The 24855-nt window shown below is 46.3% G+C and overlaps 1 protein-coding gene across 1 annotated transcript in view; it reads left to right on the top strand.

Moving 5' to 3' along the window:
- Positions 1-24855, top strand: part of STXBP2 (syntaxin binding protein 2) — a 52048-nt gene that overhangs the window by 10314 nt on the left and 16879 nt on the right. The window contains exons 2-9 of the mRNA XM_066593351.1: positions 9829-9878; positions 11426-11507; positions 12963-13039; positions 15136-15214; positions 16526-16629; positions 23025-23173; positions 23795-23879; positions 24218-24348. Of these exons, the coding sequence (XP_066449448.1) occupies positions 9829-9878; positions 11426-11507; positions 12963-13039; positions 15136-15214; positions 16526-16629; positions 23025-23173; positions 23795-23879; positions 24218-24348 (757 nt within the window). The remainder of the gene's footprint in view (positions 1-9828; positions 9879-11425; positions 11508-12962; positions 13040-15135; positions 15215-16525; positions 16630-23024; positions 23174-23794; positions 23880-24217; positions 24349-24855) is intronic.

The raw sequence follows: 24855 nt of genomic DNA, 5'->3' as shown, positions 1-24855 counted from the left end.
CCGCGGGTCAGTGCAGGAGACCCCACATGTATGTATATCCCGCGGGTCAGTGCAGGAGACCCCACATGTATGTATATCCCGCGGGTCAGTGCAGGAGACCCCACATGTATGTATATCCCGCGGGTCAGTGCAGGAGACCCCACATGAATGTATATCCCGCGGGTCAGTGCAGGAGACCCCACATGAATGTATATCCCGCGGGTCAGTGCAGGAGACCCCACATGTATATGTATCCCGCGGGTCAGTGCAGGAGACCCCACATGTATATGTATCCCGCGGGTCAGTGCAGGAGACCCCACATGTATGTATATCCCGCGGGTCAGTGCAGGAGACCCCACATGTATGTGTATCCCGCGGGTCAGTGCAGGAGACCCCACATGTATGTGTATCCCGCGGGTCAGTGCAGGAGACCCCACATGTATGTGTATCCCGCGGGTCAGTGCAGGAGACCCCACATGTATGTGTATCCCGCGGGTCAGTGCAGGAGACCCCACATGTATGTGTATCCCGCGGGTCAGTGCAGGAGACCCCACATGTATATTGCCCGCAGGTCAGTGTAGCGTTCTTTACCTTCCATGGGATATGGGAGCAGAAGACCCACCAGAGGCCTCTGTTAACACCATGGCAGCAGACATGGTGCCTTACCTGGGTTTGTGATCTTGATACCTAGACCCTAGAGGACTGGCAATATGTGGTCCGATGAGTCACGGTACCAAGTATTTTAAGCTGATGGTAGGGTGTGTGGGTATTAGTGTATCTTGACGCCACCAGGAAGTCCTGGTGGAGTCAAGAGTGACAGGGGGTGACTCCCCCTGTTACCTCATTAGCTGCAAAAGGAGGCTTGCCTGCAGGTCCTGGAAGATGAGCATAACTATAGAGTTCCGGCTCACTGGTTCCAGGGCCGTTCAGAGTGGTTGCCGCTGCTGTTGTCGCGTTCCTGGCCCTCAGATGGTAGCTGCTGCTTATTTGTCTCCGCCGCTGTGATCCCCGCTGATGATGATGTTGGCTGCCCGGTCCTCTGCTCCCCGGCGCTGTCCTCCCCGTTCCTGCTGCAGTGTTCCCGTCCCTCTGCTTCCCGGCGCAGTCCTCCCCGCTCCTGCTGGACGCTCCCTGGCCCTCTGCTGGCCGCTTCTCTTCTGCTGTCCCCGGCCCTCTGCTGGCCGCTTCTCTTCTGCTGTCCCCGGCCCTCTGCTGGCCGCTTCTCTTCTGCTGTCCCCGGCCCTCTGCTGGCCGCTTCTCTTCTGCTGTCCCCGGCCCTCTGCTGGCCGCTTCTCTTCTGCTGTCCCCGGCCCTCTGCTGGCCGCTTCTCTTCTGCTGTCCCCGGCCCTCTGCTGGCCGCTTCTCTTCTGCTGTCCCCGGCCCTCTGCTGGCCGCTTCTCTTCTGCTGTCCCCGGCCCTCTGCTGGCTGCTTCTGTTTTGCTGTGGCTGCCCGTCTGCTGGTTTGCTGTCCCCGTGCCTCTGCTCGCAGCTGCAATGGTAGCTTACCCGGGCCTCTGCTCCCCACTCCTTGCCTTTTCATCAGCAACCGTTGTACGCATGTGTTCCATATGACCGGAGCAACGGTACTTCTAACGTGTCTTTGGCGGCTGTTGAAGTTGCTATGTCATGCTTCTGTCTAGTGTGTATTCACTGTTGCCCGCCGTGAATGCTTGCTAACCATTCACGGCGGGCAACAATCAATAGACACTGTGCTGCTAGCACCTTTGACAAGTCACCAGATGGGGAGCTAGGGGTGTGACGGGCGTTTCTCCTGTGAAACCCCTAACTTCCCGGTGGTGTCAAGATGCACTAATACCGGGTGTGTGTTTCACAGACTCCATGAAGCCATGGATCTCAGTTGTCTACAAGGCACTGTGCAGGCTGATGGTGGACCCATACTGGTGCGGGGTGTTCTCATGGGTTGTGTCCACCTAAACACGTCATTCAGCAATGCCCTCTGTTTTACTGCTTGGTTACCATTTACAAGCCTTCATAGACTTCATGTACCCCCGCAATAATGTGATGTTCCAAAAGAATAATACACCGTGCCGAGTTGGCCAGAATTTATTCAGAGCATTCTGGAAAGCTCCTATGAATGGTGCGGCCGGCACGTTCACCCATGGAAGGGTCTATTAGCAACCGAGATCCTGTGTTTACAGATGTCACGGAGCTGTGGGTGGCTATCCAGACCACAGAAACGGCTCAACATTAATCCAGATGTCTTGTGTCCACTTGTGGAATTGAATTGAGTTGAGTTTCTGAACAACACCAGTATAATTGGGGTCTTACATGATACAAGTTGCTATCCCACGACCTTTGGCATGTTTGTGTAATAGGAGAACAATGCAAAAAGTAACAGTGTCACGGACAACATAAGATATGATTGCTGATATAGGAATGCCCCTTTAAGAAAGTATTCAGCGCAATTTAAGATCTTTAAGCACTCGAGATAACTGTTCTTAACCCCTTAAGGACCAAGCGCTGTAAGCTTGGTCCTGGGCTTTAATCCCGGCCGAATGGCAAAAATACGACACAGGATTAAAGCCTCTGCTCCTGTAATCAAGCAGCAGCAGGTCGAGTCCTTGGCTGTTAGTCACAGCAGAGAACCCAGAGGAGAAGGGAGAAGCGGTTTTTAACTGCTGCCGCCTTTTTTCTCCGGTACATAGCGCTCTTTGAGAAGTGAAAATGGAAGGGTTTCTTCCATTACGTGACCTGGCAATCACATGACCTCCGTGTCCCCTTGTTATAGCAGAGCTGCAGGCTCCTCGTGGACCCAGATCAGCTCTGATAGTGACTATTGTCACTATAGGGGATGTTTTCCCTGTAGCTGGGGCTCCTATGGATGCCTCTCTTACAGTGGAAAAGTGTGTTTTAAAAAAAAAAAAAAATGCATGGCCCCCAGAGGTTTTATATGATGTCATGGGGTACATGGAAAGTTAAAAAAAAAAATTGCAGAATAAAATTTTAAAAGGTGTGTGTGTGTAATTATATAACCCAACGCTAAACGAAACCGTCGCCATATGCGCCCTGTAATCCAAAACCTTACATTTTATATGAAAATGTCCGAAACAAAATGAGAGACCCATTCCAATACTTTATTTTAGCATAAATTTACTCTTTTTTTTTTTTTTTTTTTTAAAGCACCATGTTAAATTATATATTCTTAGCCTTTTACCCCCAAAAAAACTTTTTAAAAAAGTCAGTGAAAAAGATATTTTAAAAAATAGCCCAATGTCATGGGGGAAACAAAAGCAGCAAAAATAATTTTTAAAAGAGGGCCGTAAAACCCCTACATGGGTAAAATCCCTAAAAAGTGTTGAGCCCTTTTTAGGTACAAAATAGCCTCGTTCTTAAAGGGTTAAAGGGTCTGTTAGCTACTTTTAGCCCTATAAGCGAAGTTTATGGGGTGAAAGTAAGTGACCCTCTGAGCTCAGGCATGTAAGTTTTATACTTGCCTCCGTCGCCCCCCTGTTGTGAGCACTCAAAGCGTTAAGTAGTCCTCCCTTTCTAATCTTATTGTCAGACTACCCTCAGTGCACTGCAATGGCGGCTTTCAGAGCTGGGGGGATGGCGGAGAAGGTAAGTATAACCCTTACATCCCCGGACTCCACTGGTCACCTACCTGCAGCCCATAAGCTTGCCTCATAGGGATGAAAGAAGCGGACAGACTCCCTTTTAAAGGATTGTCCAGTCTTGTGTAAATGTAGTGAAATACAAACTTTCACAGACTACTCTCCTATCGCCCACCGCTCCTCCATACCAGACCACAGAGGCGCGACGTACAACCTTGCTGAATGCCCTAGACTGTGACCTGCTGGTGTTTGCCCAGGAGCTGTGTACATCTACAGCAGTCCTACATCCGTCTTCTTCCCACGCGTGTACAAGCGGTGTAACCACATACACAGGAGTCCAGGAACTAGCTGCCTATTTACCTACAGGAGCTGACGCTCTAACGACTGAGGATTACCTGTCTCTTACAGAAACTACTTCTGATTAACCCCTAAAGGTTATAAAGCTTCCGGCCTGTGTGCCGGGGACATGTTATATGTGGTATTGGAGAATGTGACCCACCCAAAGTGCCTGCTAGCCACTCTAGTGGGCCTGTACTGGCCATGTGTTACATGTTGGCCAATACTACTCATCCCCTGAAGAGGGCGCAACCGTACAGAGCTCTGGGGATGGGGATCCGCAGGGGCTGTCTTTAGAAGTCCCTATCACTGTTAGAAAAGTCCTCTGACTAGAGCCCATAAATATTAGCCCTCATTTTGGGGTGGGCTTGCAGGTGGGGGGGAAATCATCTGCAGGTTTCTCCTATCAGCCGGGAAGTGCTAAAATGGGAATACCCCTTTAATAGATAGATAGATATCACACACACAACTTTTGACCAGACTTGACCGTCATGCGTATTCTTTTATGAAACCGTCATACCTGTTGCAATCAATACGTAGGTGTGGAACGCGTCACCTGCTCCACATGTTTGCTGTATAAGACTGATGCATTACTTTTGCCGTTCACCCCCCCCCCCTTATGCCTAGTCGCATGACGCGGTCGTCGCAATCATCACGTGCTGCGCAGGTCTGGCCTTAGATGATCACTGCATTGTAGGCGCAGCCCTGCGGGATGACATGACGTGGTAACTTGCTCAGTTTTCGCATATTCTTCCCCGAGCCGTGCAGACTGCGCCGCGGCACAGAGCCCCAGGCACATTACACGGATGCCTTAGATGTACTTCGCACGCTCAGACAGCATGGATCTACATTCCACACGTAACTTTGTTGCGGAGTTCACTCATCGCGTTGTAGTAACATGTCTCTACGGTCGTGTGCCGTTCATGACCGGATCTCTGCCGCAGCCTGCGATTGGCTGACCGGTAACGGCATCTGACTGCTGTAGCTACTTTGGGGATCAGGGGCCAGTGCCGGATTTGGGGGGCTGTTTTCAAAGGTGAGTATGTTGTGTATTTTTTTAATTTATTTTTTTTTTACTTTACACCTCCCCATTCGCTGACCATACATTTTATTTTTTGTCCTGGAAAACCTGTTTACGGTACTTCGCAAATGGCGTACTTTGGTGCTAACCCTCACCAAATCCACGTCAGTGGCCGCACCGTTTGCAGCAGATTTCACCCCTTTGATTAATGAGTGCGGATTGGAATGCAGTTTCTAGATTGGAAACTCCACCCCAATCCCGCTATGTCTGAAAGTGCTCTTACGGAACGCTCACACTGCGGAATGTTCCACGCAAATCCTCTATAAACTGGCTCTCTGCTGCAGTCTTTGAAGGGGATCCACACTCCGATTTAGCTCTGTCAATGGGCACAATCCGCGTTTGGAAGTCCGACACCTCTCTGCTCCAAGAAAATAGTGCGTACATGCATCGGATTTTCACCCGCGGATTGATGGGGCTAAATTTAACCCTTTCCAATCCACTGTCTGACCTCTGAAGACATTATGATTTAAGGCTGTACAGCTCCGATGTTGGAAGACGTCCGTCAGGGTTCTCTTACTGTATATTGCCAGCCTCTCTGCTGTCTGAGCCTATCCAACATGTCACCTCCTGCAGTACTGGCTTTAGCCAGCAGATAGCGCCGTTGTATAATGGCAGAAAAAGAGTAAGCCCCCTAGGAAAACCAGGATACAAATTGGATTGGAAAGGGTTAAATGAGTGGGTCCATGGCAAAAAGCCGCTGATTTTTTAAGCATTTTCTAGAAATCTTCAGCACCAAATGTAGCGGTGTGAACATACCATTAGGGTAAGTGCGCACATAGTAGGATTAGAGGCAGATTTTGGCGCAGATCTTTACTTGTATGTACCTTAAGGATATGTTCAGATTTCTGCGCCGCTCCGGAATTTTCCTCGTCAGTGGGTAAAATCCACATGCAATATTTCGAAACGGAAACTAGAAGAGGGTGACGCGTCCCTCTTTGATGTGGGAACGAGATCTTTGCCAATGACGGGGCGTGCAGATCCGCACAAAATTCTGCGCAGAAAAGACGTGAATTTTGACAGGGATTTTCGAGTCTGAATTCAGGCGGTATGTTCGGGCTGGACACCCCCTTCAGTAGTATGACTAGTACAGCGTGTACTGTCCATGGCTACAGCTCAGGGCCGCCCTGCTTATCTGTCAACGAAGCTCTATCACAGGATTTCCTACCGCTCACACCCGCCAGCGTCACACCATCACGCTTCCTCTTTTTTCTGCTTTCCCATTTGTTCAGTTGGATTTTTTTGACATTCTTGTGTTATGTTTCTCTTACTCCGTCCGTTGCGGAGGGGGGGGGGGGGGGGGTTACAAGACACCAAACAAGACTGTTGGAAACTTCTTCTTATCTTTCTGGTTTAATTTAGCGGAAATTATTGCTTTACTGTTTTTTACTTTTAAGCGGAGTTCTCCTTTTTACCAGCAACCCCAGAGATGTGCGGCTGAATTCTCTTCAGTGCCCAGCGGGTTTAACCCTTTAATCCCCAGATCTTCATAATAACCCTAATTTAGGTAAATTAGTTTATGGTTTTGACTTAATTTCATGTGCAATAATAAAAGCCTACCCCAAAATACAGGTGTTCTCCAGGACTTGTACTTTGATGACTATCCTCAGGAGTCCGCCGCTCTTGATTCTTGGCGATCGTCTGATTTTCAACATTGCTGTCAGTGTGGACAGTGCTAGAAGCAGATAGCGCTGTCAACGGTGCAGCCACCCGCTTTAGTACTACAGGTAGATTTCCCATTGAATTCAATGGGAGCTGATCCTGCAGTACCAAATTTGCCCACTGCAATATGGACAGCACTACCTGCTTCCTGTGAGGTTCACACTGACAGCAATGGTGGGAATCGGCTGATCATGGGGAATCCCAAGTGCTGTTGCCGTCTTGCAATCAACTATTGATGATCTATCCCGAGGATAGGTCATAAGTGATTTTTTTTGTTTGTTTGGCTGGCAAACCCCTTTAGGGTGTGTTTACATGTTGTAGAAATGTTGTGGATTTTCCACAATGGAAAATTCTGCAGCATTTCCGCAACATCGGCATGGAATTTGACTAAAAAATTAGCTTTGTGCTGTCAATATTTCCTTCACCTGGCACCCCGTGGCCTCCAGTGAGCACCGCACCGCTGGTCATGTGCTGCCCAGTTGGCATCACTGATGGTGTGGTTTTGGGTGAGAAAATGCGTAATTTGCAGCAGAATTTTCCACCATGGAAATTCCACAGCATTTTCGCTGTGTGTAAATGTACCCTTACCTTGAATGGTGCTGAGCTGCAATACCACACACAGCCCATGCACACAAGTATAGACCGCCTCATACAGACCCGTTGACAGTGAATATCATGTAGCTAGTATAGAAAATAATATGAATTGCACAGCACGTCCGAAGATTTTAGCGTTTTCTGAATTTCCATTTTGTGCCTGGAAAACCCCTTTAAGGACCTTGCTTTGTGCATCGGGTGCAGTCATGCTGGAACAGGACGGAAAACCCCTTTAAGGACCCTGCTTTGTGCATTGGGTGCAGTCATCTGGAACAGGATGGAAAACCCCCTTAAGGACCTTGCTTTGTGCATTGGGTGCAGTCATCTGGAACAGGATGGAAAACCCCTTTAAGGACCCTGCTTTGTGCACTGGGTGCAGTCATCTGGAACAGGATGGAAAACCCCCTTAAGGACCTTGCTTTGTGCATTGGGTGCAGTCATCTGGAACAGGATGGAAAACCCCTTTAAGGACCCTGCTTTGTGCACTGGGTGCAGTCATCTGGAACAGGATGGAAAACCCCTTTAAGGACCCTACTTTGTGCATTGGGTGCAGTCATCTGGAACAGGATGGAAAACCCCTTTAAGGACCCTACTTTGTGCATTGGGTGCAGTCATCTGGAACAGGATGGAAAACCCCTTTAAGGACCCTGCTTTGTGCACTGGGTGCAGTCATCTGGAACAGGATGGAAAACCCCTTTAAGGACCTTGCTTTGTGCATTGGGTGCAGTCATCTGGAAAAGGATGGAAAACCCCTTTAAGGACCCAGCTTTGTGCATTGGGTGCAGTCATCTGGAACAGGATGGAAAACCCCTTTAAGGACCTTGCTTTGTGCATCGGGTGCAGTCATGCTGGAACAGGACGGAAAACCCCTTTAAGGACCCTGCTTTGTGCATTGGGTGCAGTCATCTGGAACAGGATGGAAAACCCCCTTAAGGACCTTGCTTTGTGCATTGGGTGCAGTCATCTGGAACAGGATGGAAAACCCCTTTAAGGACCCTGCTTTGTGCACTGGGTGCAGTCATCTGGAACAGGATGGAAAACCCCTTTAAGGACCCTACTTTGTGCATTGGGTGCAGTCATCTGGAACAGGATGGAAAACCCCTTTAAGGACCTTGCTTTGTGCATTGGGTGCAGTCATGCTGGAACAGGACGGAAAACCCCTTTAAGGACCCTGCTTTGTGCACTGGATGCAGTCATGCTGGAACAGGATGGAAAACCCCTTTAAGGACCCTGCTTTGTGCATTGGGTGCAGGCATCTGGAACAGGATGGAAAACCCCTTTAAGGACCTTGCTTTGTGCATTGGGTGCAGTCATCTGGAACAGGATGGAAAACCCCTTTAAGGACCTTGCTTTGTGCATTGGGTGCAGTCATCTGGAACAGGATGGAAAACCCCTTTAAGGACCTTGCTTTGTGCATTGGGTGCAGTCATGCTGGAACAGGAAAGGTCCTTCCCCAAACCATTATCACAAAGCTGAAGGCAACAATTGTCGAAGCTCTCCGTGTCTGCTGCGTGGTCACACGACGGGGCGGATGTGCAGCACATTCCACATGGAACTTCTGCAGCATTTACAGTAGCCGTAAAATGAAGAAGACTTTCAAGATGTCCTCCGCGTACTGTGGGCAAAATCCACGTGGAAATTGACATGCAGTGTGGGTTTTAGAGTCGCGGCGTGTCAATATTCTGCTGTGGATTTCACACTCTGCAATGCATATGGTGAGATCTGCAGCAAGTCCTTCGTGGTTCTTCACCACAATCTCTTCCTGATTCGCCACTGCAGATTTGTGTGGATTTTTAGGCTGCGGAAAATCTCCATATTCTAAATGGGAAGCTGCCAGCAGCATTGAGCAGAGAAGACTATGAAAGAAGAGAGAACAGGGAGTCTGGGAAGTATGTGTCATACTCATGCAGTCCCGACACTCTGTCTCTGCGCACAGCGTGACTCTTTTTAGACTGCCCTGTGCTCATCTCTGTGGGGGAGCGCGTGTACAGCGCCGTCTGAAGAGAGTCGCGCCGTGTTCACACGCCAAGTTTTCAGGGGCACAACGGGGGACTGGGTGAGTATAAAACATACCTCCCCGGGCTCCCCATTCCCTCCCCTAGGAGCACCAGAACGTAGTTGATGCTGCTGACAGAGGCCCTTTAACTTTATCCTCCACTGAAAATAAGGGACTAAACGGAGCCTTTGAGCCCTAAGCCTGCACTGTTGCCGTGCCGCAGCGGTCACGCGGAAGACAGCACTACTGCTTAACCCCTTAGATGCTGCAGTCCTTAGGACCACGGCATCAAAGTGATTACACTGGGATTTCCAAATGCAATTTCCTGATGTCTTATGTGAACGCTGTGGTTTACCGAGTGTATTGCAAGTTACTAATAAACTGACAGGTACGGTATATACTCTTGGCTGACCCCGTGTGCTTTAATGCAGCCGCCGTTTTAAATGGTGCAAGCCTATCACTATGCCATATATCGTCGTTCAGCGGTAGGCAAGTGACTAACCTGTGGCCTATGGTATCTACCTCCATCAAGTGTGAATGGTGCATGTTCTCCTGGATTTACTATACCAACACTTGCTGTTCTTACTCATCCTATGTTCTTTTCTCTGCAGAAATCCAGAATGGGGTGATTGCCGGTGTGAAGAAGGATGGAGAGTGGAAGGTAAGAGTCCACCACCGGGTCACATAGCATAGACACCAAATACACTCTACAACATGGAATTATGGATGTTACAGGATTGACGGACATGTTAATGATATGCAAATGATGAAAAAAAGACCTCTCTATTCTCTATTATTGAGTAAGGGCGCCATCAGTGAGGCTACTAATGGTTGTCTAGGGAATGCTCTGCCACGCTGAATGCATTTGGGCACACGAAACATCAAGGCAGCTCTCTTGGCGATTGCCGACCAATGACGTCCAAGATGTGCCCAATGGAAGACCAGTCCGGAGGTACTGCAGGCCATGGCAGAATGTTTAGGTCATGCAGGCTGCTCATAGTTGCACAAGCACCACGTGGCCTGTTGTTGGCATGTTGAAAAATGGCTCCTGGGACCCTTAGGAGAAATAGCCGTACCACTGGTTCCACGACCAAATCCACATAACGCTGAGCTGTTGGTGTACCTGGAATGGAGAATAGAGCCATCCGACTGCCATACATGATGCCAATCCCCACCAAAATCCTGCGAGTAGGACGTGGATTGGAGCTAGGTGCTTACAAACGTGATCATTTGCATATCCTTCGACATCTCCTACTTCCTCAATTTGCATAACCTTACTCGGTGTTGCAATTTCAACGTTGAGAAGCATATGGCTCCATCACAATGTCTTGCACACCAGTGATGTGAGGGAAAAAAAACCGGACTAGTCATGGACAGTACGCTACCCTGTATGCATCAACATAGCAAGACACTTGGCTCATGAGAGAAATCTCATGGCATGCGCTCATCTGATGCAATTTGCGGATGAGATTCGCCTATTCATGGGGATGCCAAAAAAAGATATGCCAGTGTACATGGAGCCTAAGGAACGGGTAAACAGTAGTGTAAAGGTATTATGCCATATTACAAATGATGGCATATGCTATCCCGCCATCACTTTATGACCGGCTGGGGGGGGGGGGCAGATCTGTGGGACCCCCACTGCTCCTTAGAATGAAGAGGCTGCGGCATTGGCTTAGCATTGTATCCCTTTCACCGTTTCCTCTGACAGCTGGCACCCTGGTCACCCGCTATGCAGGGAACTGCTTTACAGCCCCATTGACTTGTGCCCTACACAGCCAGGTGGTCGAGGTGCACGGTTAATGGGCAAACCTAGAAGGGCAACATGGTTAGTGCACCAGTGCAGCAGCCACTCCATTCTCTGGATCAATGGGGCTCCCAGTGGTAGGTCATCCCTCTTTATAATATGGAAAACCCCCTGTAAGTACTTGACAGAAGAGGACGGAGGGAAATTGTATCTACTGGGGATGTTCATCTACCGCACGCTTCAGCGGACGTCTTTCCTTATATATTAGGGCTCCATATCGGAGAGCTTGCACCTTCCTTTCACATAGGGGAACATTGAAGTCACTCCTGACTCTGGGTAGTGCCACAAAGCGTGGGCATCACCATAGAGCCCTAGTGTAATACAATTGTAAAGCCTTTGCTTACTAGTGGAATAGTTTCAGTATTGCGGTAAGTTTGACCTCTGACTTTGGTTTTCGTTAGGTCCTGCTCGTCGATCACGCCAGTATGCGCATACTCTCCTCCTGCTGTAAAATGTCCGATATATTGGATGGAGGCATCACCAGTAAGTCTATGTAATTGTACATGGTTCTCTTCCCAGCATTTCATATACACCAGGGGTCTCGGCATGCCATGACAGACCCTTCCTGTAGGTTATGGTGGAAGTTGTACTCGCCCAACCTTGTAGTTTTACAATAGCCAGGGGGATGCAGGTTGGAGACCTCCGATGTGTAGCAATCTACAACAATCAGGAACACTCAGTGGTCAGTATGTATTACCCAGATCAACCAATCACCGCACAGCTTTCATATCTCCAGAGCAAGTTAATAAATGAAAGCTGAGCTCTAATTGGTTGCTGCAGGCAACAAGACCGATTCTTCTGCTAGACCACTCTATGGAATGAAACCCTTGTATGGTTATTGTCCATCATGTTGGGGAATGCATTTGTAGTTATGCAGACGGTGTAGGAAGCAGGTTATCGTCAACCGCAGGCGTCAGTGTAACATTCCACACCGCCTGCCCTGTGACATGAAAAAATGCTGTTCTGTTCCTCTGCCTAGTTATTTCAAGAGAGAAACTTCAGAATGATTGATCCTGGAGCAGATTTACTAGCGCTGTCTAATAGTTGGACAGTGTAAATTTAGATTAGACCGTCTTAACATCTGCCAGATTTATCACAATCTGTCGAATTTTAAGGCTGCCTCGTCAAACGTTATGCCACATATTAGTTGGCTTAGTTTATGCCAAAAAGGGAGGCATGTTTTAGCATAATTTTTTTTGGTGCATTATGTCTCGTTAAGTATATGCTCCTGTTCCACAAAGTAACACCCCTGTGTCAAACACAGCGAAAAAAGTGTCCAAAAGCGTCTAAAACAGTAAACGTGGCACAAAGTATGTCAGACCGGTTTCTGCCGCAGTTTGTACAAGAAAATGGAGTTTTCAATGGTAAATCTGCTCCATTGTTGTGATTATAGAAAAGAACGATTAATGGGGTTTGTCCTCTTCTTCATTATTGATGACCTGTGGGTAGGTTATCAGTAGTTGATTGCTGGAGGTCGGCTGATCGGACCAACAGTGATAAGCTGCTTGCTGACATTGGATTCAATGGAAGTAGTGGCTGCAATACAAACCCGAGCTGCTGCCTTGTGTACAGAGCTGTCATCTTCTGGCTCTGTACACTCTGACAGCAGCTTGGTGAGCAGTATATCGCCAGGGGTCCCAATCTGGCAATCGGAATAATCCCCGGATCACCAACCCTTCTGAAGTTATTAATGATTATAACATATATTGTAACGCTCAAGAAAGGCATCCAGGCCCCTCTTGTACTCTTCAAGTACCACGTCCTCAGGCAGAGAGCTCCATAGTCTCACTGCTCTTACAGTAAAGAACCCTCTTCTATGCCGGTGTAGAAATCTTCTTTCCTCTAGACATAGAGGGCGCCCCCTTGTTACAGTCACAGTCCGGGGTATAAAGAGAGGATGGATAACTATGATATTTTTTTGCATATTGCAAATTTCAGTTGTGGAGGACGTGAATAAAAGGAGAGAACCGATCCCCAGCCTGGAAGCCATTTACCTCATCACTCCTACTGAGAAGGTAATTAAATAAGAGGTGGGGTTGTCTCGCCATTAACCCCTTACTGACACGGACCTAAGAACCTGAAGATTATTTGAGGATTTGCATTTCTTTGTTTCAAAAACAATAACTTTGATTTTTTTTCCCGCTGACCTGGCCGTATGAGCTCTTCTGTGCGCGGGGATCTCTAGTTGTAATTGGGAACACTTTTGGGTACATGTAATGTATAACTTTTTTTATTATTTTTGATTTTTATGGAGCGCAGGAGGAAAACAAATCAGTTCTGCCATTGTTTTTTGTTGTCTTTTTTCTTTATTTTTTGCCTTTCATCGCTACTTTTAAAGTTCCATAACTTTTTCTTCCACGGACCTAGCCCTGTGAGTGCTTATTTCTTGTGTAGCTGTAGTTTTGGGGCATTTTGGGGCACATATGGCTTATTTGATCACTTTTATTGTGTTTTCTGTGGGAAGCAAAAAGTAATTTGGGCGCCAATTTTTTTTTTTTTCTTCTTTTATAGCGTTTGTTGTGCAGGATGAAAAGTCTGTTCAATTTATTGCAAAGATAGTTACGGATGCAGCAATACCAAACATGCTTTTGTTTGTGGTTTTTTTTTTTGGTTTTTTTTTAGTGTTTTTCTAAACACAGGAGAGTGCGCAAATTTATTTATATATATATATTTTTTTTTTTATTTGTTTGGGTCATAAAAGGAGTTCTATTAACTAATTTAGGTGGTGTCGCCATCTTTGCCTTCTCTAGGCCGTGGGTATTGACCCAGCCCCACCAATTCTGATACTGAAATGACTGCAGTGTTGGTGCGATGCCTGCGGCTCATTTGTTGTTTTCTTGCCCCGCACAGCAGCGCCACAACCGCGCACTATTTAAGGAGCTGCTTTGCAGTTCCCTGCACAGCCACTGGGGGGGTTGTACCGCTGTGCAGGGAAAAGCTACAAGGGGATGCAGCATCTTGCATCACAGGATCAATGGAGGGTCCCCATTCAGAAAGTGTTGGCTTATCCTAGTGATATGCCATATCCTATACCCTGTACGGGTTCGGAACTCTCCTGTAATTCTCCTTTCCAGAATCTTGCTGATCCTTGAGTTTGCCTAGTTATATGTAGACACCTCCTGCGATCTCCTGAGCCTGACGCCAGGACTCTTATGGCCATTAGACAACCCTGTGATGGAATTCATGCAGTGACCATATCACACTCACTTTACTGTAATGTAGTGCTGTCATTTAATGGCACATTTGTAAGATGCACTTTATCCCAATTGTGTCCTGAGAATAAAGCCGGTATTCTCACGGCGGTAACGACACAAACCTGTCAGACGAGTTCTCCAATGCTGCTTCTTAGAACCAACTACAATGACCTAGTTCAGAAATACCTTAGCAGAAGATCCACCTGCACACTTGTTCTGATTTACCTGCAGAGCTCTCTAGGTCCTCTGTTGCTTTTCGAAGGGGGGTATAACAGTTGCCCACATTTGGCTGATGACCCCCTTTTTTACAAGACAAGTTGTGTTTTTTAATGGTACCATATAATGTACTGGCAAACTTTTAAAAGTTTTTTTTTTTTTTTTTTTTAAAGGGAAAGAAACACAATTTGTGATATTTTTGTGGGGTTTTTGCTTTTGTTGCATTCATGATGTGGTAACTTAGGAATGACCCCGCATGAAAGCTGTCAAGCAGTCGTGATCAGCGCTAGCTCCAGTCATGGCTGTTTGCGGAGGGTGACGGCTGTTTAAAACAGTCAGCATCCGCCAGGTATGCAGTTGACTCAGCTCCTCAGCCCACACATCTGTGACATGCAGAGAGGACATCTCATATCCTCTCCCACACACCTGTGACATGCATGTAGGTCACAGAGGGAGACGGTGTTAGTAAGCAATATGCCTTAATTGCCCTACATACATTATATATAATGGGTCTGGGGAGACCATTATTAGAATACGTCAATCTTCTTTAAACATTCTCAGATTCATGGTCATAAGAACTTGTGTTCTTGTAGATTGTATGGCATATGCTATGACTTTGGGAAAGTTTTGCCTTGCCTTCAAAGCGAACAAAAAAAAACGTAAGAAAACAACGTTCACTGTGTTCTGCTTTTTCTTTACAGTCTGTCCGAGCTCTTATCTCTGACTTCAAAGATCCGGGTGCTCCTATGTACAAAGCAGTCCATATATTCTTCACAGACAGTGAGTATGAGTCCTAACCTATTGGGACCTGGGGGCGATAGGCGTCACTCCAGCTGTTCCAGCCTCTTTTAAATGGGGACATTTAGGGGAGGTGACAGGGAGCTGGGTGATGGCCTTTTTCTTCTTTTTTAATATACACGCTTGTCCCCGCGATCCAGCGGTGTCCTCCTCTGAAGCCTGTGCACGACACTTATACAAGTGTTATGGGAGAACACACGCATAGGACTCTGAAAAGAGTCAGATTTTCGTGTCACGCACAAGCTTCAGAGGAGGACACCGCTGGATAGGGGAAGCACTCAAATACCTCACCCAGATCCCCGTCACCTCCCCTAACAGCACCATAATTTAGCTTATGCTGCTGTGGGGACGTGCCAGGTTCTCTTTAAAGTGACCCTCTGGTTTCAGTACAAAGTTTTGTCTTGGGACCGGAGGGGAGAATTAGATTACTTGCTATCAATTATCCAATATGGCTGATGCAATCTTCAGACTACCCAATCCCCACAGACTACCAGTGCACTATTCCTGCTCACATGATCAGCACTGGCCAATTAGAGAGCAGTGTGCATTAGATTGCTAGAAAATTGCAGTGGACATTTTGGATAACTGAAAACAGGATCTTGAACTAGTAGATCGAAGGGACCTCTGCATAAAAGGATGAGAGTAGCTTGTATACCCTCTCCCCTTCAATCCAGGGACAATTTTTAGTTCGAAACCTGGAGCATTACTTTACAGGGGTTTCAGAGTTTAGAAAGGTACATTTTAACCAGCTGGCCACGCACTAAACTAACAGATAAAACAATACTCTCGTCTCTTCTTCACCAGTGAAACGGTGTACCGACTCCCACGACCATCTCGGCCTCTGCAGATGGCGCAGGTCAGGTGACTGCTACAGCTATTCAGAAACCACAATACTTGCGTCCCAAACTCCTGGCATCATGGCGCCCAGGATGTGAGCACTGGTGCCAGGAGAATAGGTGGTGACTCTGAGGCCTCTGATTGGCTGCAGTGGTCACCTGACTTCCACTGTAAGCAGAGACCAGGATGCTGCGGGAGGCTCTACGCTGTTTACTGGGTGGGAAAGAGAGGCGAGTATGGTTTATTATTTTAGCATATGACCAGTTGTTTTTTTTGTTAAGTCGGACAAACCCTTTAAATGAATTGGCATAGAATTTATATTAAGAAGAAAAATGTTGTTCATAATCTCCCTGTGGGTATGTGTGACAAAGGAAACAACCGCAACGAATGCACAGGACTTCAGTGGCAGCTACATGTGAAGCTCATTGTGATAACACGTCTCCCTCTTCTCCTCAGCTTGTCCAGAGAGCTTATTTAATGAATTGGGAAAATCAAGAGTACCAAAACTTATAAAGACATTAAAGGAAATTAATTTGGCATTTCTTCCCTATGAAAGTCAGGTAAGTCAAGCTTACATGTACTGTACCAACAGGCCAATGTACTATTAGGGAATATGCACATGAGCTGACAATCTATTCACGCACCGTATTCTGTAACATATATAAAGGTTTCCATCATGTCCCTTCTCTCCTCCTGTAACATATATAAAGGTTTCCATCATGTCCTCCCTCTCCCTTCTCTCCTTCTGTAACATACATAAAGGTTTCCATCATGTCCCCCCTCTCCCTTCTCTCCTCCTGTAACATATATAAAGGTTTCCATCATGTCCTCCTCTCCCTTTTTCCTCCTGTAACATATATAAAGGTTCCCATCATGTCCCCCCTCTCCCTTCTCTCCTCCTGTAACATATATAAAGGTTTCCATCATGTCCTCCCTCTCCCTTCTCTCCTCCTGTAACATATATAAAGGTTTCCATCATGTCCTCCTCTCCCTTCTCTCCTCCTGTAACATATATAAAGGTTTCCATCATGTCCCTCTGTCTCCCTTCTCTCCTCCTGTAATATATATATAAAGGTTTCCATCATGTCCTCCCCTCTCTCCTCCTGTAACATATATAAAGGTCTCCATCATGTCCCCCCCTCTCCCTTGTCTCCTCCTGTAACATATATAAAGGTTTCCATCATGTCCCTCCTCTCCCTTCTCTCCTCCTGTAACATATATAAAGGTTTCCATCATGTCCCCCTCTCCCTTCTCTTTTCCTGTAACATATATAAAGGTTTCCATCATGTCCCTCCTCTCCCTTCTCTTTTCCTGTAACATATATAAAGGTTTCCATCATGTCCCTTCTCTCCTCCTGTAACATATATAAAGGTTTCCATCATGTCCTCCCTCTCCCTTCTCTCCTTCTGTAACATACATAAAGGTTTCCATCATGTCCCCCCTCTCCCTTCTCTCCTCCTGTAACATATATAAAGGTTTCCATCATGTCCTCCTCTCCCTTTTTCCTCCTGTAACATATATAAAGGTTCCCATCATGTCCCCCCTCTCCCTTCTCTCCTCCTGTAACATATATAAAGGTTTCCATCATGTCCTCCCTCTCCCTTCTCTCCTCCTGTAACATATATAAAGGTTTCCATCATGTCCCTCTGTCTCCCTTCTCTCCTCCTGTAATATATATATAAAGGTTTCCATCATGTCCTCCCCTCTCTCCTCCTGTAACATATATAAAGGTCTCCATCATGTCCCCCCCTCTCCCTTCTCTTTTCCTGTAACATATATAAAGGTTTCCATCATGTCCCTCCTCTCCCTTCTCTCCTCCTGTAACATATATAAAGGTTTCCATCATGTCCCTCCTCTCCCTTCTCTTTTCCTGTAACATATATAAAGGTTTCCATCATGTCCTCCTCTCCCTCCGCTCCTCCTGTAACATATATAAGGGTTTCCATCATGTCCCTCCTCTCCTCTTGTAACATATATAAAGGTTTCCATCATGTCTTTCCTCTCCCTTCTCTCATCCTGTAACATATATAAAGGTTTCCATCATGTCCTTCCCTCTCCCTTCTGTCCTCCTGTAACATATATAAAGGTTTCCATCATGTCTTCCTCTCCCTTCTCTCCTCCTGTAACATATATAAAGGTTTCCATCATGTCTTTCCTCTCCCTTCTCTCCTCCTGTAACATATATAAAGGTCTCCATCCTGTCCTCCCCTCTCCCTTCTGTCCTCCTGTAACATATATAAAAGTTTCCATCATGTCCTGCTCTCCCTTCTCTCCTCCTGTAACATATATAAAGGTTTCCATCATGTCTTTCCTCTCCCTTCTCTCATCCTGTAACATATATAAAGGTTTCCATCATGTCTTTCCTCTTCCCTCTCTCCTCCTGTAACATATATAAAGGTCTCCATCCTGTCCTCCCCTCTCCCTTCTGTCCTCCTGTAACATATATAAAAGTTTCCATCATGTCCTGCTCTCCCTTCTCTCCTCCTGTAACATATATAAAGGTTTCCATCATGTCTTCCTCTCCCTTCTCTCCTCCTGTAACATATATAAAGGTTTCCATCATGTCCCCCTCTTCTTTCTCTCCTCCTGTAACATATATAAAGGTTTCCATCATGTCCCCCTCTTCCTTCTCTCCTCCTGTAACATATATAAAGGTTTCCATCATGTCCCTCCTCTTCCTTCTCTCCTCCTGTAACATATATAAAGGTTTCCATCATGTCCCTCCTCTCCCTCCTCTCCTCCTGTAACATATATAAAGGTTTCCATCATGTCTTCCTCTCCCTTCTCTCCTCCTGTAACATATATAAAGGTTTCCATCATGTCTTCCCTCTCCCTTCTCTCCTCCTGTAACATATATAAAGATTTCCATCATGTCCTCCTCTCTCTTCTCTCCTCCTGTAACATATATAAAGGTTTCCATCATGTCCTCCCTTTCCCTTCTGTAACATATATAAAGGTTTCCATCATGTCCTCCTCTCCCTTCTCTCCTCCTGTAACATATATAAAGGTCTCCATCATGTCCTCCCTCTCCCTTCTCTCCTCCTGTAACATATATAAAGGTTTCCATCATGTCCTCCTCTCCCTTCTCTCCTCCTGTAACATATATAAAGGTTTCCATCATGTCCTCCCTCTCCCTTCTCTCCTCCTGTAACATATATAAAGGTTTCCATCATGTCCCCCTCTCCCTCCTCTCCTCCTGTAACATATATAAAGGTTTCCATCATGTCCCTTCTCTCCTCCTGTAACATATATAAAGGTTTCCATCATGTCCTCCTCTTCCTTCTCTCCCTTCTGTAACATATATAAAGGTTTCCATCATGTCCCTCCTCTCCTTCTGTAACATATATAAAGGTTTCCATCATGTCCCTCCTCTCCTTCTGTAACATATATAAAGGTTTCCATCATGTCCCTCCTCTCCTTCTGTAACATATATAAAGGTTTCCATCATGTCCCTCCTCTCCTCCTGTAACATATATAAAGGTTTCCATCATGTCCCTTCTCTCCCTCCGCTCCTCCTGTAACATATATAAGGGTTTCCATCATGTCCCTCCTCTCCTCTTGTAACATATATAAAGGTTTCCATCATGTCTTTCCTCTCCCTTCTCTCATCCTGTAACATATATAAAGGTTTCCATCATGTCCTTCCCTCTCCCTTCTGTCCTCCTGTAACATATATAAAGGTTTCCATCATGTCTTCCTCTCCCTTCTCTCCTCCTGTAACATATATAAAGGTTTCCATCATGTCTTTCCTCTCCCTTCTCTCCTCCTGTAACATATATAAAGGTCTCCATCCTGTCCTCCCCTCTCCCTTCTGTCCTCCTGTAACATATATAAAAGTTTCCATCATGTCCTGCTCTCCCTTCTCTCCTCCTGTAACATATATAAAGGTTTCCATCATGTCTTCCTCTCCCTTCTCTCCTCCTGTAACATATATAAAGGTTTCCATCATGTCTTTCCTCTCCCTTCTCTCATCCTGTAACATATATAAAGGTTTCCATCATGTCTTTCCTCTCCCTTCTCTCCTCCTGTAACATATATAAAGGTTTCCATCATGTCTTTTCTCTTCCCTCTCTCCTCCTGTAACATATATAAAGGTCTCCATCCTGTCCTCCCCTCTCCCTTCTGTCCTCCTGTAACATATATAAAAGTTTCCATCATGTCCTGCTCTCCCTTCTCTCCTCCTGTAACATATATAAAGGTTTCCATCATGTCTTCCTCTCCCTTCTCTCCTCCTGTAACATATATAAAGGTTTCCATCATGTCCCCCTCTTCCTTCTCTCCTCCTGTAACATATATAAAGGTTTCCATCATGTCCCCCTCTTCCTTCTCTCCTCCTGTAACATATATAAAGGTTTCCATCATGTCCCTCCTCTTCCTTCTCTCCTCCTGTAACATATATAAAGGTTTCCATCATGTCCCTCCTCTCCCTCCTCTCCTCCTGTAACATATATAAAGGTTTCCATCATGTCTTCCTCTCCCTTCTCTCCTCCTGTAACATATATAAAGGTTTCCATCATGTCTTCCCTCTCCCTTCTCTCCTCCTGTAACATATATAAAGATTTCCATCATGTCCTCCTCTCTCTTCTCTCCTCCTGTAACATATATAAAGGTTTCCATCATGTCCTCCCTTTCCCTTCTGTAACATATATAAAGGTTTCCATCATGTCCTCCTCTCCCTTCTCTCCTCCTGTAACATATATAAAGGTCTCCATCATGTCCTCCCTCTCCCTTCTCTCCTCCTGTAACATATATAAAGGTTTCCATCATGTCCTCCTCTCCCTTCTCTCCTCCTGTAACATATATAAAGGTTTCCATCATGTCCTCCCTCTCCCTTCTCTCCTCCTGTAACATATATAAAGGTTTCCATCATGTCCCCCTCTCCCTCCTCTCCTCCTGTAACATATATAAAGGTTTCCATCATGTCCCTTCTCTCCTCCTGTAACATATATAAAGGTTTCCATCATGTCCTCCTCTTCCTTCTCTCCCTTCTGTAACATATATAAAGGTTTCCATCATGTCCCTCCTCTCCTTCTGTAACATATATAAAGGTTTCCATCATGTCCCTCCTCTCCTTCTGTAACATATATAAAGGTTTCCATCATGTCCCTCCTCTCCTTCTGTAACATATATAAAGGTTTCCATCATGTCCCTCCTCTCCTCCTGTAACATATATAAAGGTTTCCATCATGTCCCTTCTCTCCTCCTGTAACATATATAAAGGTTTCCATCATGTCCTCCTCTTCCTTCTCTCCCTTCTGTAACATATATAAAGGTTTCCATCATGTCCCTCCTCTCCCTTCTCTCCTCCTGTAACATATATAAAGGTTTCCATCATGTCCTCCTCTCTCTTCTCTCCTCCTGTAACATATATAAAGGTTTCCATCATGTCCCCATCTCCCTTCTCTCCTCCTGTAACATAGATAAAGGTCTCCATCATGTCCTCCTCTCTCTTCTCTCCTCCTGTAACATATATAAAGGTTTCCATCATGTCCTCCTCTCTCTTCTCTCCTCCTGTAACATATATAAAGGTTTCCATCATGTCCCTTCTCTCCTCCTGTAACATATATAAAGGTTTCCATCATGTCCTCCCTCTCTCTCCTCTCCTCCTCTGCGCTCCCTCTGTGACCCTCTTTATATGCAGTGATCAAAATTGATTGTGGCATGTAAAGGTTAATGATGAGGATCGGTGTTCTCACCAATCTCCATCTGTGCAGCTGCAAGCCAGCTTTCGGCCACAGCCAGCTCCTGCTGCAGATGGCACGGGCTCGGCTTCTGAGCCTGTGCCATGTAAAAGGACGTACGTTTACGTCCTATTGCCTTAAGTACCAGGCAACCAGGGTGTAAACTTGCTTTCTGTGGGATTAAAGGGTTAAACATAGGCAATTAGCTCAGTGTGAACATGGCCTAATAAGCCATGTCAGTTGAACAGTTCCTGAGCTCCTCTGTGAACTAGAAGCTTATCGCTGCATGTCACATTATCTCATTTAATAGCAGAGATATCATCTAAACAATAGGAAGTGACAGCAGCGGGAAGTGAGATCTGCTTGTAGATGAGCGGCGATGACACGGGCGGAGAGCTGGCTGCCATCATCAGCTTTACACAAGACAGCTATCATCCCAGTAGTCCCTGACAGCGAATAGAAGCAAACATGTTCAGCGAGCATTCCTTTATTAGTCACTTTGTTTCAGCTCAAGTAAAAATAGTCGCTGGTTGGTTGATTGTCATCTGGTCTAAACAGGTAATCGTTATCTTTCAATGACCAACCAACCGCTTTGCAGGGAGGTGTGCGCTTGTTCTGGTGCACCTTCTAATGACTGACTACTGCTGTTGTTGAGCATTTTGTCCTCCCACTTAATGCTCATTGGTTCCAAAAACTACTACACAGATTTTGGGAGAAACCTGCATATAACTAATCTGACATATTCATAGACTGCAGCTATCACCCCCATATCACCCTCCAGCCAATGACTGGCAGCTCTCTATTCACAGTAGGGCTGTCAATCCATGGGTGGAGCCAGCCTGCAGCTCATGGATATCCAGGACTACTTTAAGTAGTCCTCTATGCATGTGCTGCTACTGATAAAAGTTTCTTCAAAACTACTGCACAGATCCACACAGCAGGCATAGATCTGTGTAATTAGTGTATGTCACTAGCTTGTGCTGCCCTCCAGAGCACTTTTTTTTGTTTTTTCTTGTTTTTTTTTTTCTCTTTAGAACTCTGTGCTGTTCCTCTGTTGTTCCTATTGGAAATATATGAATACATTGGCAACTGGATTTTGCCATTTCTTTTATGCAAAAGTAGCTGTGATTTTATTATTTTTTTAATACATTATATGCTTGGAAGACCTCATTAATTGCTCATGCTTCCCTATGCTTACATGTTGTGTTGATCTTCCATGGACTGTCCATCACCCGCCCAGTGCAGCTCGTATATCCCTGTTGTGTCCCTCTTAGGTCTTCTGTTCTGATGCACAGGACTCTTTCCACACGCTTTTCAGCAAGGTAGAAAAAGAAGTTCGGAACATGTGCCTGGAGAGGCTGGCGGAACAGATCGCCACTTTATGTGAGACGTCAAAGGAGTATCCCGCTGTCAGGTACCGCAGGTAAATACCCTCTGTCTGCATTGTGCGCTCTAATGGTGCCGTGGAAGTAATTTTAGGACCTCCACTATGTATAGGGCCACAGAAGGTGGAAAAGTGAGACTGACTTTTATAACAAAGGCTAAATCTACTGAGTCTTTTGATGGTAAAGTCAGCTCTGATGCCCTAATCTATAGAGATCTACACAGGATTGGGGATAACTTGCCGATTGGTGGCGGACCAACCACTGGGACCTGGCCTGTCCCTTAATTTCAACAGTGGTGGCTGCGTATGCGTACTACCGCTTCATTTGACTTGATGGAAACTGCCGGAAATGGCCAAATTTAAAGCAATCTGGTATTTCGGGCGGTCCCATTCACTTCTAGAAATATCGCTGCACATGACTCAATGGAAGCTTTCAGAGATGGCCATAGTAAAGCACTTGGCAATCTCAAATGGTCCCATGCACTTCAGTGGGACTGCAGCAGATGGCCGAGCGCTTGAACTCTATCTCCAGCAGTTCCCATTGAAGTGAATGGAGCACATGTTCTGCCGCCATTGTCAAGGATAGGGGATAACTGGCGCAAATGGGAATACCACTTTAGCATGGCTATACGAAGGTAATTCTTGGTTTCTCCATTGCAGTGGCTATGAGGACAACACCACACTCGCTCACATGGTGCAAGACAGGCTGAATGCGTTCAAAGCCGACAACCCCAGCATGGGAGAGGTGAGGTCTCCATCTTGGATGCTTTTCTTGTTTTGGTTCTGAGGAACCTATCTGAGCAGGAGAGAACTATGGAGGTCTTCCTGCCTGTGACCAACCAATGAAGAGGGTATATCTGTCATACATTGGGTATCATGGCTTACTCCTTGAAGACATTAATGGGCCTCTTTCTGTGTAGTCCATCACTTCCATGCTGCTTGCTCCTGAACCTTAAGCCCTTCTTGCTTTTCTGGACTGTCTACCTTTTCCCCGTCTCTCCTTTCTCTCGTCAGTGAAGCTTCTTCATAGTCCTGAATGCCGCATCCCATCCCTCTGTTTTACCCATTTCTCTCCCACCCCAGGGCCCAGACAAGTCCCGCTCCCAGCTCCTGATAGTGGATCGTGGATATGACCCTGTGTCTCCTCTCCTGCATGAGCTCACCTTTCAGGCCATGGCTTATGACCTCCTAGATATTCGACAAGACATATACCAGTAGGTGCCGTGCATCTCCGCTCCAGTGCAGCGTGCAAGTGCGCTTTATCCGTGTGTGAGCACTTTCTAACCGGCCTTTCTTAAAGGGGTTGTTCAGGTATAATCTCCTGCCTGATCTGACATCAGGTAGGTAGAGATGCAACCGCACGCTTGTCGGGATGCTTACCAACGCAACCCTCCAATGCCTAGTGAGTATCGCGCATAGCTCCGATTCTAATTAAAGAGGTTGAGCCAAGTTATAAAGTTACACAATATCAACAAGTTAGGGGATAACTTTATGATCGTGGGGGGTCCAAGTGCTGTGACCCACAACAATCTTAAGGATGGGGGTCCCAAAGGTCCCCGTATGAAGGAAGTGGTGATGGTGCTTGCGCGCAGCTGCTCCAGCCATTCATTTCAATGGGAGCAGCAGAAATTGCTGTGCACGAGCGCTTAGCAATCTCTGAGAATGTATTTGAAATGAATGGAGCCGCTGCTCATGCACACTCGCCACTTCATTCTTGCAGG

The sequence above is a fragment of the Eleutherodactylus coqui genome, chromosome 2, assembly GCF_035609145.1.
Source record: "Eleutherodactylus coqui strain aEleCoq1 chromosome 2, aEleCoq1.hap1, whole genome shotgun sequence".
Taxonomy (NCBI): Eukaryota; Metazoa; Chordata; class Amphibia; order Anura; family Eleutherodactylidae; genus Eleutherodactylus; species Eleutherodactylus coqui.
The sequence above is the reverse complement of the archived record's forward strand: the minus strand, read 5'-3'. Positions and strand labels throughout refer to the sequence as shown.